This window comes from Colossoma macropomum, unplaced genomic scaffold, assembly GCF_904425465.1.
Source record: "Colossoma macropomum unplaced genomic scaffold, Colossoma_macropomum, whole genome shotgun sequence".
Lineage (NCBI taxonomy): Eukaryota > Metazoa > Chordata > Actinopteri > Characiformes > Serrasalmidae > Colossoma > Colossoma macropomum.
In genome coordinates this window covers 5,875,854-5,890,970 of record NW_023494787.1, presented here as the reverse complement: position 1 = coordinate 5,890,970, position 15,117 = coordinate 5,875,854, and the positions used below count along the sequence as shown (strand labels likewise).

At 42.8% G+C, this 15,117-nt stretch overlaps 1 protein-coding gene across 1 annotated transcript; it reads right to left on the bottom strand.

Annotated features, from left to right (window-relative positions):
• Nucleotides 1-5,460: 5,460 nt before the first annotated feature.
• Nucleotides 5,461-9,656, bottom strand: si:dkeyp-92c9.2 (uncharacterized protein LOC571482 homolog). The gene is made up of 2 exons (XM_036565609.1): nt 9,325-9,656; nt 5,461-7,199 (listed from the first exon to the last, which is right to left on the bottom strand). The coding sequence occupies exon 2, from the start codon at nt 7,046-7,048 to the stop codon at nt 6,059-6,061; it is 990 nt and encodes a 329-aa protein (XP_036421502.1). The 5' UTR covers nt 7,049-7,199; nt 9,325-9,656; the 3' UTR covers nt 5,461-6,058.
• Nucleotides 9,657-15,117: the final 5,461 nt, after the last annotated feature.

The window sequence follows — 15,117 nt, the reverse complement described above, 5'->3', positions numbered from 1 at the left end:
ATCATTTTCATTTAAATTCTGCATAATCTGCATAAACTGAGATGTCAGATTATATTACGTTAAAGGTAAAAAGGGGAATTACACCAATTTTTCAGAATTTTTGCCCTAGTGGTTGAGATATAACCCGAGTCATTCAGAGTGGTTTAGTGTGAAATGGTTGATTGTAGAGGCTTAGATGTCTTTACAGTGGTGGTGACAGGAACCAGGGGTCGCCATGACTACAACACAGATATAGCCATTTCATTTACTATCCCAAACCACCAGTGAACCTACACACGTCTTCTGAGTTTCTATATGCAATGTTGGTAAAATGATGGTAGATCTGAAAAAATAAGTTTTCTTTTGGGACGATTTTGCCTTTCAAAGCACTGCATGTACGTCTCCTCCACGAATCGATTTAAAATATGGGTTTTAAGATTTTAGAGGTGGACGTCTGGTTCCTATCACCGCCTCTGTGAACAATGCTGACTCGGTAAGTTTCTCTAGAACGGAGCATTTCACACCAAACCACTCTGAATGACTCTGTTCACATCTCTACCACTGAATTATGCAGTTTTTTTAATGGTGGAATACTGGATCAGGAATAACTTTGTCAGTTGTTCCTTCAGTTTCACAAAGAAAAAGTAACTACAGAGATTTTCTGTTTAGCGAGACGTCAGCAAACTTTTGATAAGCAATATGTGAACCGCGCTGAGCCAGGCCTCTAAAACCCAATATAGAAAGGGTTGTTCTGTCAAATGAGCTGATTCTGACCCCAGCGTCCTCAGTAATCACTACACAGAACAGCAGTCGTTATATGAAAAGTGGACATGGAGTGAACTTTGCTCATTCGTATCGCAGCCAGCTGCTCGCTGACTTTTAAGTGTTGCTTTTTCATGTGCCTATTACATAATTACACCAGCGGGCAGCTAATCGAAAGCAGGCCGTGTGCCCATGCCAGGGTGTGTGGAGGGTCACTGGCGGCCCGGGGGACCGAAGGGCAGAGGGAGTGTGAAAAAAGAAAAAAAAAAACTAAATCTCTTCTGATCTGAATCTGAAAGGCATCTTGTTAGCACTGTGTTTTCATCTCTCTCTGCACGATTGGGCAGGAAAGGATTATCGGATTACTGCCGTGTGGGTCTATGTGTGTGTGGGAGAGGATGCGTGCATGTGCACGTGTGTATCGGTGCTGGTTTTGAAACTCTGTGGGATATTCTGGGTGCGTTTATGCGTCCGTCTGAGTGCTGTTCTGAAACCGTGCACCTCAGCTGGTGTTTATGGAGGTATACTGAGGTGTGTGAATGTGGGAAACAGGCTTGTGAACTGCTAAAACGCTCAGGCACAATCAGATTAGCTGGTTCCTCTCCTGCCAAATGTTGTCTCGGCCACCCTGTCTGACCCGCAACTGGATGGCTACACCTGAAACCCCCCCCACGCGTTTAAAGGCGAGGGGTTTTAGAGTGCATTTGTTTTCGCGCAGTTTCAGAACCAAAACATTCGGATTTTGACCTGAGAAACATCTCTGTGTCCTTCATGTCATGACTTTGTTTTTGGCTCTTCAGGTAAAGACTAGAGCTAGAGAACAGATTCTCACAGTTGCATGCAAAAGTTTGGGCGCTCCTGGTTAAACTATATGGTTTGTTGATTTTCTGAGGGTAAATAAGTGACAAATTCTCTCCAGAGAACATAATTCTGCACATTTTACTGCACAAGAACGGTTTATTAACTGAATTTAACATATAAACATAATAGGTGGCCTGTGCAAATTTATTTTTAATTAATACATTAATAAAAAGCAATTAATTTTATCCAAATGTAATAAACATGTAATTGTATATTTAATGTTGTATTTTTTCTGAAATTCTATGTCCTCTGTAAAGAATGTTATTATCACCTAAAACAAATCAACAAACCATGACATTTGACCACATTTAATTACAGATTGTTGCTGTCAGAACAAAATCATCATTTTTAATGTAAGTTTATGCATCTATAATTTATTCAAGGTGAACATACAATGTTTTGTCCCAACAGCCACAATATATATGTAATACATATTGGACATATTTTTATTACATATAGATGTAATCTATGTAATAAGGGGCATTCCAGCCTAAAACCTAAAGCCTTTTTTAATGTTATTCGTCTCTGTACAAATAAACTAACAGCTTTGCACACTTGTAGCCTCTCAAAGTTCACCTTCACCTTCAAGATACATCATCAGAAGGGAGCTTTTCTAGTCATAACACCAGGAAAGCTTTAGAGACTACTTTGAGGCTGCTTTAAGAGGTAAGTATGCATGTTCACAGATATAGATGTAGCTAAGGTTACGTTTTAGAGGTAGGAGCACCTCTTTAATGTACTTGTAATGTAATTTTATTACTAGTAGTAGTTTTGGATGATTTCTATTGGTCATTAATGTTCACACCATGCCAAAAAGTGACGGTGTTTTCAAAAGATGTGTAAAAAAGGAAGTTTTTGCATGACAGCGGTGAGATACGAGGCACGTGTATAACCCCACATCCTTATACCGTATAAAAACACGTGCTTGTGTTGGGAGTTGCATGTTACATCCATAATCCATTATAGATGCTTCACAGACTTCATGTCTATGTGTGATTACTTTCCGAAACGCTGTGATTAGAATAATCTCTCCATATGGACAGCAGGCTCGGCAGCTGAGAGGTGTCTTTAAGGTGAACTGTATATTTTGACTGATCGTTTTCACTTTCTGCTGCTTTCAGGGGCTTTTTTTGGCTTGGAAACTGAGTGTTACATGCACAGCTTGCACGCTTCCCTAGTGTGAAGATGCACGCACACACAGACCCCCCCCTTTGGCTCGGGGGCTCATCTGTGCGGCGAGCTCAACATGCACACACGTGGGACCCCTGTTAAAATGACTTCATAGAAATGAAAGGCCAAAGTGCATTCAGTCTGTCATCCACACAGTAAAAGATCAAAAGGGGGCAGAGGTTGATTAGACGGGTTTTTTAAATTTGGGTGGATAGACTGAAGTTGGATTCATGTTATTTTGCTTTTCTTTTAATTAGGTTCAGGTTGAATGACGCTTTTTATATTAAAGGGGGGTTTTTCAAAAGTTCGGCATAATTAAATGGTTAAGATGTAAACAAAGTGAATTAGTGACTCCTGGTTCAGCACGAGTCCATACACTTCTCTACAATGAAGCATTTCACATCAAAGCTCTCTGAATGAGTCTCAAACATTGAACTGTGCAGACATTTAGTAAAAAAATGACTTTAACAGCAGTTTGGAAAAAAAATGAACTTGATCCAAGTCTGTACATCATGTCTTGTCTTTTGTGGATAACTGTGTTGGTGTAATATACTTCACACAAACAGAAACACTATACATTTGAATCAAGCCAAAGCAGCAGTTATTCAGTTCATTCTGAATGCTTCTGTTTCTTTTTGAGCAAAGAGGGGGGAAAAAAAGGGTTCTGCATCCCTGAAAAAGCCCGGTTTCAAAGAGGACGCGCACCTGTGCATCTGACAGTAAGGTCTTTAGAGTTTTAGAGATGCCTCAGCTCATCTGATCAAATGCACTCAGCTCAGACAGTTACTTCCTGCTGAAACGCACAATTTCACGTTTTTATCTCAGCTCAGTTCTTTGTACTACACTCTCAGGAAAGAAGGTATTAAACTAGGGTGCTTCCCTCAAGTGTACGTCTTCAGGACCTTTAGTTAGAGAACATAACTACCGTATTCCATTGCAGTTATGTTTATGTTATGTAAGTTGCATCGACTCTGTACACCATGTCTTAACTAGGGATGTGCACATCTACTCGAGCACTCGGTTAACCGTTCGAGGTGCCAGTAATCGAATTCCTTACTCACTCTGAACTGAGTAAATCAGCAGGTTTTAACTGGACTGTGCAATGTGACAGCTTTGTCAGTAAGTATGCCACACCGTGCTACTACAAAACAAGCGTGAGCCCATGTTATAAGGACGTGGCTAAGAAGTCAGAGAATGTGGCCAGGTCTGGCTCTGCTTTTATGCTAAGTAGGCTAACCACCATGTTGGCACAATGTCCACTGAGGAGAAAAGACCTCCTGTAGACGACTGCAAGCCCTCTTCAGCATCCAGCTTTGTGCCGGTTAGCATTAGCTCTTTAGCTTAACTGAAGAGGAAGCTTCTGTTACTCATCCGACACAAAACCTACCGATTTCCCTCGGCTATCTTACAATAATAAAAGATGTTTTTAAACCTCCGGTGCTGGCACCTAAAAAACAAGCCCATAGCCCAAAGCTAACTTAGGCCAAAGTCCAGTTTCTTTTCCTTCCCCGTGGTTAACCAGACATCCGTTCATTAAGTCTTACGGATATTAGTCAAAATGCACATCCCTAGTTTTCACTTTGAGTGTATTTTATTTTATTTTTCTATTTTAAGACATTAGATTGTGGAAAAGGTACAAATATCCTTCTTTCCTCTGCGAAAGTGAATGTAGCGTACCTTTAAATCGCATTTAAGGTACACAATTGGACCTCAAGACCATTGTTATAGCTTTGAGGGCGCATTTAACCTAAACTGTACCTGTACGGAACCTTTTTTTCTGACAGTGTAGAGGAGCCAGAGAGGTTTGGGCCAAGCACACAAGCAGTGTGGATTAGCTCTGCAACCCATTAGGCTGGAGAGCAAGGAGACGCACTGTGTGGGTGTGTAGATGTGTATGGCGGTAATCTGTTAATCTCGTTAATGCCACAGCAGCCGGCACCCTAATGCTGGGTACATGAAACAAAGCAAGGACAACGCAGTGACCAGCAGATGATGGCTGTCGTTTGCACATATTGCTTCCACTTGAAAACTCTAATAGAAAGAGGGGGACCTCTATTAGATTAGATAGAGAATAGAAGTGCTCAGTAGAGGCGGGCAATATGGCGATATTTATTATTATTATGATAAAATACATCACAATACGCCACAATAAGCTTTTCTGAGTTAATATTGGGGATATTCTCTGTCCTTAAAGTCCACAAACTTCTTGTTTAATTACAAAGAGAGCATAATTAGGGATGATAGTATTTTACAGCACTAATGGAGAGTTTGTGTTTGTTCAAATTCAATACTGTGGTACACGTCATATACTTCGTGAGGTATTGTGATGTTCGATTTCTGCCATATTGCCCACACCTACTGCACAGCTTTATGCTGATGCAATGACAAATGTACCAAACTTTAACCAAAGCTTCAATTTCATCGATTTCAATGTTTGGCATAAGTCATATGTTGAAACATAAATGGTTACTGTTGTGTCTGAAGTTTAGATGATGGGTTTCTTTAGGATATTTCTTCCAGTTTGGGGATAAATCCTCCTTTTTTTGTTTCCTTCTGCTTGACGAACACATTGGACGCCTCATCTGACATGAAATGATCCAAGAAAACAGATCCATCATCAGTGGGACAGTGCAGTCTGCTACCATTCTGGCCACAGGATGAGTGAACTAATCTAGCATTTCCACCATAACGGAGCAGATGCTAAGATGGGGTGGACGGACTACCCATCGTTCAAGTAATGTCAGGTGTGTGCCGTTCAGTTTCTGTGCCTCAGAATGACCTGGGCAGAGGCTTGGGCAGAGCTTTAGACTTAAACTGGCTCAGAGGACAAGTTAATATTGTCTTGTTTCTTGTCTCTATTCGTTTTAGTGATAGGTTCCGTCCCATTGAGGGAAAACTGCTTACATCTCTGATGACCCAGGGTCATTTGGCCACATGTCGCAATGAGAATTACTACTGGAAACGTAGTTGCAAAGAATCATCAACATACTCCATTTTCAAGGCACCTCGCATCTGCTTCGAAATTGGTCAAAAAGCAGATTTAATTTCCGATTTTTGACGAATGTCAAGGCAGTGTCGAAGGTCAAGCGCCTGAGAAGATCAGACAATGATTGAATGATTTTGAAGTGGCCCTACAGATCTTTACACCGCTGAGGTATTAAGAGATACTGAATTTCAGGTCAGGGCTGATTTTTGAGGACAAGGACACAAAAGACGCAAAGATGTGTTGAGGGAGCTTTTTTTCTCTCTCTCTCTCTTTCTGTCTCTTTCTTTTTCTCCTCTGCACTCACCGGTCCAGCAGCCGGCCATAGTCCTGCGGGCCGCAGCCGCCTTCGCTTTTGAGCTCGGCGAAAACCTGCGTGAAGAAATGTGGATCTGCGTTGATGCGGAGCATTTTAGAGCTTGTGGCATCGATGATGGCCAAACAGCGGTCCCAAAAGGCCTCTTTGGCTGCCTCCACTAGAAACGGCTTGAGAGGGTAGGATATTTCATTGCCCATGTAAGAGTAGGACAGATAGAGGCAGGTTAGGAGAATGGCTTGGAGCTCATGTTCTGACGAAACAAGGTCGCCATCCACCACATCACGGCAAAGCATGTATACGAAAACCACATTGGCTGGAGTTACAAAGGCCTGGTCCTGCCAGCCCTGGAGGAGAAGCGATCGATCCACAGCCCGGAGCCACAAAACTGGATCAGCAGGGGATAGGTGCTTTAGCCGGTAGCATCGACCGCACAGAAACTCCCCCAGACAGCGCAGGAGCTCGCTAGTAGACGCCTGGACGATCACACGCTTCGGAGACCCAGCGCAGGTACCGTGAGGAACCTTCTTGACTGAAGAAAGCTGCTGAGGCTTACCGTAGCTTACCAAGGCAGGCCCGATTCCCATGCCCATCCCCAGGCCTAGACCTGCTGGGCCTTCATAGTTGGAGAGGTTGGCGCACGAAAGAGATTTCTTCACATTTTCACGATTGAGGTGCAAGACGGAAGGGTCCTTCTGGTTCTGGTATATATTGTTGTTATTAAGTGGAGCTCCAACCGCTCCCTGGGTTGGATAAGCTTTCTTGGAGCTGCCCCGTTTCTTGGTAGAGGCCACCAGCCGCTTCCAGGTCAGGGCGGGCAGGAAAATGGACTGTCCTCGCTTGAGGCCGCCACGCTCCTTCTGAGGGCAGTTCAGCGAGCGGCTGCTCAAGCTCGGGTAGCGGCTGAGGGACCCTGGCCGGTCGTCATAGTAACCAGGTTTCCGGGGACCCGGAGACAGGGACAGCACGGTGCCCATGGCGAGCGGACTGACGAGACCCCACGATCCAAAGGTTAAACTGCGTGGGCTCACGCAGGAGGACCTCTGATGTCAGACTGTGTTATTGCTCCAGTTTAGTGGCTGAATTCCCTCAGAGCAAGACAAGAGAGGTAAACAGCAAAGATGGACCCTGGAAAAATTACATACAACATATTAGATTGCAAGAAACAGTAAATCAGCTTTTTATAGTGGCTCAGCTGAAACATGCACTACCCATCAAAAGTTTGGAAACACCTTGCCTTCTTTGGAAACTTGAATCGTCTCACTTTTTTGTTAACAAAAATAGCTATTTACTAGTGCTATGGGTACGTCCTTGGTATGAAGAGCAGGTTTTGCCTAAATAATGTTTTAACTACTCTTAAAAGCACATATTGAAACTCCTTTGACTCAACGGTTCCTTAGCGCAAGAGCTGTTTACCTCTTAGACCAGCTTAGGCTTTAATAATATATTACTGCCAACTGACAAAGCAAAAACAATTGTATTAAACAGAGTAGGCGGGTAAGGGGAAAAATGGGGACCGTCTGACATGTAAAAAGCACCAAAACATACAGATTTAATCAGGAAATTACATACACATCATTATTAGGCCACAACAAAGGGCAATAATCAGTTCAAAGTAGGTTGGTGTACGTATCGCTGTTGTCAGAGGAAAACCTCATATCTCCAAAATGGTAACTTTACAGGAGAAGGAAAAAACCTACTTGACTTTTAATGTAAGTCAATGGAACCAGAATTTTTTCCAAGTCATTTTGGGTCGTTTCTTTTAGTCCATTCATCATGACATTTACACACAATGTAAAGAGTAACATGTATTTTCAAATTATGTCAAAAACTGAAAAACGTCAAAAATGGAGACGCAAGTTTTTCTTCTGACAGCAGCGATATAAAATGAGAAACTAAGGACCCTGTGATATAAAAAGCATGCATTTTATTAAACACAAATTAAGCGTAGGCTATAAACAATATTAATAATTAGTTTTGATAGGTTAATTGACATATGAGAGGGATGATCTGGCATGTAAAAAGCTTTAAATTTATCAGCAACCAATTTATAGTAGGTCAGGCAGTGTTTAAGGGGGAAAACAAACACTTTAAGACATATAAAGAGCACCAAAAGAAAGGTCAGAAGGAAAATTAGGACATTTTGAAGTTAAAAGCACTAAAGCTAAACAAATACGACTAGCAACATCATGTACAGCTTAAGATTAAACTGCTACTTCACTAATCCATTTATTATAGGTCAGTAGAGATGTAAAGGGGCAAATTGACAGCCTGTGATATCTAAAAAAAGCATTGAATGTTTCTAGGAATATTATATACATATTAGAATTAGGCTACACCAAACATTTTCAATCAGTTTAAGGGAGGTAAGAAGGAAAAATAGAACATTTTGGTTCAAAACTCACAAAAAATCATTGCAAAAATATATACAAATTGAAATCAGTGTATAGTAGGTCAGCTGATAAATAAGGGGCAGACTGACACCCACAGAGCACTAAAAGACTATGATATACATATCATGATCAATGCTTTAGCAGCCAATTTAGAGCAGAGCATGTGATATATAAAAGGAAATCATGACCTTCTGATGAAAAGAGCACTAAAACTCATAAATGTGTCCAGCAAGATTTTACACACATTAAGATTTCACCACAACAGATACCAGAAATCAATTTAGGCTGATATATAAGGGGGAAATTGGCATATATAAGCAGTAAAATTCATTGAATTGTGTTTGCATGAAGGTGAATAAGGCAATAATGCACAAAAGGAGCTTCCCAGGCTGCCCGTGTCCAGCGTGGTCCAGCTCCACACTGTACCAGACACGGATTTGCAGGGCATTGTGTTTCCCCTCAAACACCCCTGAGTCTCGTGAGGGAGACAGACAGCAAATCTGACCCACTTACGCAGGGGCAGAGCCTGCGACCCAGGGGCGTTTTGGACCACGGCATAACTCAGTCCAAGTGGACTCTCCTTAAATGACCACTCTGTATAACTCTCATAGAGAGCACTAATACTATAATCCCATATGATTAAAGTTTATGTCTGAAGCAGACTGCATTAAATCCAGTGCGTAAAAACAGTCCCTTGGCTTCCAATTCAAATTCTCCAATCCACCTTAAATGGTGCAGGAGCTCCTCTGGAGCCCGGGGCGCCAGAATGTAACTGCTGCCCCATTTAAGGTGGAACGGAGAACTGGAATAAGAAGCTGGCGAAGCCCTTGTGTATCTGTGGAAGAATCAGGGATGCTCACCTACACGGTTGATGTCCAGATCGCTCCAACTTGTGCATGCACGGTGCGTCTCCAAGCCAGGAGGCAAAACTCATTCACCTCAAAGGCTTGACCCCCAGTTAAGCACAAGCGATGCTAGAAGAGTCCAACTGAGTGGACAACACTGTCAACACGCATGCCCTGCTTTTCAAACGCGCACCAAATCCAGACGTGCGGAGAACTTCTCTCAACATGGCTTGAAGCAGCGCGAACAGCCGGTTTAAATATCCAGTCCGGCTGCAGCGTCGCTCCGCTCCTCTCAGCTCAGCGTAGGAGTGAAAAGCGGCGCTGTTTCAGAGAAACTGGCTGCGTGTCTCGCGGTCTGAACGCACTGAGCTGCAGCGCGTCAAAGCTGTGTGGAAACTCCTCCTGGCGGAGCGCAGTGTTATTGTTTTTTTCCCACCCGTATTCTGACAAGTCGCGCCCTCCTGCGCTGAGATTGGCTACTAGGTCATGCTTACTTATATACGACTAGCCAATCCAAGCACAGGAGGTGGGGCTTGGCTGAATGAAATTGGTGGAAAATGTAATCAGCCAATCACAGCACATAAGGCGGCATTTGTGAATGAAGGTGATGTGAAATAAAATGTCTTACTAGCCAATCACAGCACAGGAGGCGGGGCTTTTGTGAATAAAGGTGGTGGAAATAATATCAGAGCTGGTTTAAGAGGAGCCTGGCCGCTTCCTATTTCCCCTGTTATATCAAAAACAGGACTGTAAAACAGCAGAGGGCGCCCGCGAGCGAGTCCGCAATGAATGAGGGTTGATAGAGCTAAATGGCTAAAAACGAAAAGTTAAAATAGTTTCTAATCACTCACCCAGAACTTTCCTTTAATTTTAGAAAGTAAAAGGATGAGTTTCACTAAAAGAGCAAAGAAAACCAACCTGAATGGGCAGTACAATGCTAGCATTACTGCTACTGAGTGCTGACTGGTTGGCGAGTGGAGCAGCTCATTAGCTGTTCGTGCTCACTGACTTCATGAACATACATGAGGTGCCATTTTAATCTCCTATCACTCGAGTTCAAAATATAACAGCAGCGTTAAAATGTTTTATGCTATTCAGTGTTCAGGATATTAATGCATTCTTTTATATTAAAAATGTTTAAGCATTTATAAACTATGATTTTACTCAAATGCTCCATCTTAACCCATTCTTTTTGCACTCGCTTGGGAGTTATGATATATCACTCCCCTTATAATATATCCTACTAGCCAATCACAGCACAGGAGGCGGGGCTTGTGTGAATGAAGGTGGTGGGAAATAATATAAGTAGCCAAACACAGCACAGGAGGCGGGACTTGTGTGAATGAAGGTGGAAGGAAATAATATACTCGCCAATCACAGCACAGGAGGAGGGACTTTTGTGAATAACCTTGGTGGGAAATAATATATTCAATAAGCCAATCACAGCACAGGAGGCGGGACTTGTGTGAATGAAGGGGGTGGGAAATAATATATTCAATAAGCCAATCACAGCACAGGAGGCGGGGCTTGTGTGAATGAAGGGGGTGGGAAATAATATATTCAATAAGCCAATCACAGCACAGGAGGCGGGACTTGTGTGAATGAAGGAGGTGGGAAATAATATGTCCTACTAGGCAATCACAGCACAGGAGGCGGGGCTTGTGTGAATGAAGGGGGTGGGAAATAATATATTCAATAACCCAATCACAGCACAGGAGGCGGGGCTTGTGTGAATGAAGGGGGTGGGAAATAATATATTCAATAAGCCAATCACAGCACAGGAGGCGGGGCTTGTGTGAATGAAAGCAGTGGGAAATAATATATTCAATAAGCCAATCACAGCACAGGAGGCGGGGCTTGTGTGAATGAAGGGGGTGGGAAATAATATATTCAATAAGCCAATCACAGCACAGGAGGCGGGGCTTGTGTGAATGAAGGGGGTGGGAAATAATATATTCAATAAGCCAATCACAGCACAGGAGGCGGGGCTTGTGTGAATGAAGGGGGTGGGAAATAATATATTCAATAAGCCAATCACAGCACAGGAGGCGGGGCTTGTGTGAATGAAGGGGGTGGGAAATAATATATTCAATAAGCCAATCACAGCACAGGAGGCAGGGCTTGTGTGAATGAAAGCGGTGGAAAATAATATATTCAATCAGCCAATCACAGCACAGGAGACATCCTTGTGCAGGAACCAGGACAATCAATTAGCTAATCCTACTGCAGGAACCAGGATAGTACTCATCAATCCTAACGCTGGTAATGGGGCTACTACTCCTCAGTCCTAGCAAAGTTAGGGAAATACTACTAGCCTTATAGTGCAGAACAGAGGACAGTACTAGACAGTCCTGTTGCAAAAGGCAGGATGCAGCTCGTTAATTCTGATACAGTAGATGGGACACTGCTGACCAGTGCTACTGCAGGGAGCTAATAAAATCTACCACAGATTGCAGGTATTGTTAATAGTAAGTTTATGCAACATTTCAGCATTTGTGTAATGTAAAAGATTTAGCATATTTTATGCACTGGATGGTGATTGGTCCTAGACTGTTGAAATTTGGGTAAGAGATGCTCATGAGCACAAGTATGAACACAAATGAGAGATGGGACACCCTGCAGACCTCACCCTGTGAGCTCATGCAAATGAGGACCGCAAAATGCACCAATCACAGTTGCCTGACCAACTTACTTTGTCTGAGCTGCCTTATGCTCACAATTTATATTGGACCAATGTAGATAAGCAAATTTTTAAAAAAGCAAATTAAGCCAAATCTAGAGCTCTTGTGGTCTCTTGCCCTATATGTCATTGTTGGCATCACTAAACTGACATAGGACTATTTGGGACAGACCCCAAGTCTACTTATTCAAACCTTCCTGCCACAAAGCTTCACAATCAAGTGGTCCCCATGTTCCAGTCAACGTGTACAAGATTTTAAGACACAAAGCATCTTTTGACACACTTTTTAATGTGTATCCATGCAACAGGAGCTCACAATAAGAGCTGTTAGGTAATCATCTCTTTTCTGGAAGAAAATACAAAATTCTAAACATAAGGCCAAGACCTCTTGCACCGCTTAAGGCGAGGCATATGCTGTGGAAGATATTAATAAATTCTTGCTATTTTTGAGGCAAAGAGAGAGCAAATAATGAATGGTTGTTGGTTAAACAGCCACAGGAAGAGCACAGAGTGAATGAAGTGCTCCACTGAAACACAAGGACCTTTTCATGTCATCATCGTGATTAGGCGCAGGAGTGCGGGGCATTAATGAAGCTTGAAGGAGTCGGAGGATCCTGAGCGGCGACGGCAGGCGGACTGATGCAAGCAGGTGTAAAGCTGCTCTTTTGAAACGTCACACAGAAAAACAGGCTCATTTTTGTTCGCCTTCTGGCCACAAATGTGGGATAGCATGAGCTGAGTGACGTTACTCCCCCTCACACGGTGCAGTCATGCTTACTGCACACGACAGCCAGTGTTTTCATGTATGCTTCATCGACAGCTTACAGGGTGCAGGCTGTCCATTCGTAACGAGGGGGTGGCTCAGCCACGTCTTGTTGCTGTTTTTGGTAAATGGGCCTGCTGTGACATTTCTCATTCTGACTGAACGTTGTGAGAGTGAGGGGACAGGAAGAAGTGTATATGCGTATGTGCACTTGTAAATCAGAGAAAAGAAGGCGAGAAGACTTGCTGTTTCTGCTGTAATTCATGGCACAGTCCAAGCATTAATATGTTTATTTAAATAATGAATAAATTGGCCATTTAAATATTGAATAAAATCACTAAAGTTGGCATTGGCAGTGGACACGCATTCAGAACCATGCTTCAACGTCTAGCAGTCTGATGGATGAAACTGGGTCTGCTGGATGTCAGGAGAACACTGCCTGCTTAAATGCAGAGTGCCCACTGTAAAGTTTGGTAGAGGAGGGATAATGAGCTGGGGCTGTTTTACATGGTTTGGGACGATCAGATTTACAGGCAAATCTTAATGCTGCAGCGTATGGTCACACATCAGAGCAGGTTCTCAAACTTTTTTGGTCTTGGGGGTTTGAAGTGCAATACTTTTGGTGGGCCGAGGGCCAAAAAGACAAAACAGCATATAAAACAAAAAGTACATAATTGAATAAGATGTGTAAGATAAGGCATATCATCATGACCACCTCCTTGTTTCTACGCTTGTTGTCCATTTTATCAGCTCCACTTACTATATAGGTGCACTTTGTAGTTCTACAGTTACAGACTGTAGTCCATCTGTTTCTCTGATACTTTGTTAGCCCCCTTTTACCCTGTTCTTCAGTGGTCAGGACCCCCGTGGACCCTCATAGTGCAGGTACTATTTGGGTGGTGGATCATTCTCAGCACTGCAGTAACACTGACGTGGTGGTGGTGTGTTAGTGTGTGTTGCGCTGGTCTGAGTGGATCAGACACAGCAGTGCTGCTGGAGTTTTTAAACACTGTGTCCACTCACTGTCCACTCTATTAGACACTCCTACCTTGTCAGTCTACCTTGTAGATGTAAAGTCAGAGACGATAGCTCATCTGCTGCTGCACAGTTTGTGTTGGTCATCCTCTAGTCCTTCATCAGTGGTCACAGGAGGCTGTTGGCTGGATATTTTTGGTTGGTGGACTATTCTCAGTCCAGCAGCAACACTGACATGTTTAAAAACTGATGTTGTCCGTACAGCTGGAGGAGGTTCATATTGAGCGCTTGTAAAATTAAATAATAAACTTTATGCTCACTTAAACCATTTACAGTTCACTGCATTGATCTGTAATGATTTACAAGTGAAATCAATCTTTTTGAAGTTGGCTGAATCTTTTTGAATCACCCTGCGTAACGTAAGTGAAATGAATTCTCCGTCCACATAAGACAAAGTATTTAATGGCCTCACACACCACCGTCGTCTACAGCGCTGCCTCTTTCATCTCTTCCATAGCAGGTACATTATTACTGTGTTTGTTGTTGTCATTTGACTCTGGATTGCCCTCTAGAGGACGTACTGCTTAACATCCATGCCATCAAAAAGGAAACAGGGAAGTGTGAGTGCAGTGATGGTTGCATTGAAACAGACATGTTTATTTCATACATAAAGGGAGTAAAAATGAGACTTTAGGGTCATTTTTTGGGCCAAATCAAACATCACCCCAGGCCAACTTTGGGCGGCTCTGTTTTAGAGAATTGGCTCTCACTTTATTTGAATAGTCCACTATAGTCCCCTATAGATTATCTATAGATGTTCAAATCATTAACAAACTTCCTGTTGAAACTTGACCTAAACAGTGTGGGGTTAGGGTTAGGATCAGGGCCAGGGTGAGGGTTGGGTTTAGGTTTTGGGTTGGGGTTAAGGTTAGGGTTTGTGACCCTCTCCATCACTCCATCAGGATTAGAGCCAGGTTTAGAGTTAAAGAAAATGATGGTCAGTTTAGTAGATATTTAGTTGAACGTAATAAATTTAGTATCTACAAAGCATCTAAAGTGGACTATCCTAATAAAGTGTTACCTGGAATTGTGAGGCAGCAGTTTAGGGAAGACCCTTCCTGTTTCAGGAGGACAGTGCTCTCATTCACAAAGTGAGGTCCAGTAGGAAATGATTCGCTAATTTTAGTGTGAAGCCCCTCAGCCATGTTCCAAAATTAAATGGAACGCCTTCCTAGAAGAATGGAGGCCGTTTTCATGACGTGTTTGTGAGTGAATCACCGGATCAGGGAGGGTCTCTGATTCAGCTGAGCGCTTTCTCTCCATGATAGGTCGGGGTGGGAAAGGAAAACGTGAAACGTGAAACGTGATATTATTGATTAATAATATTTTG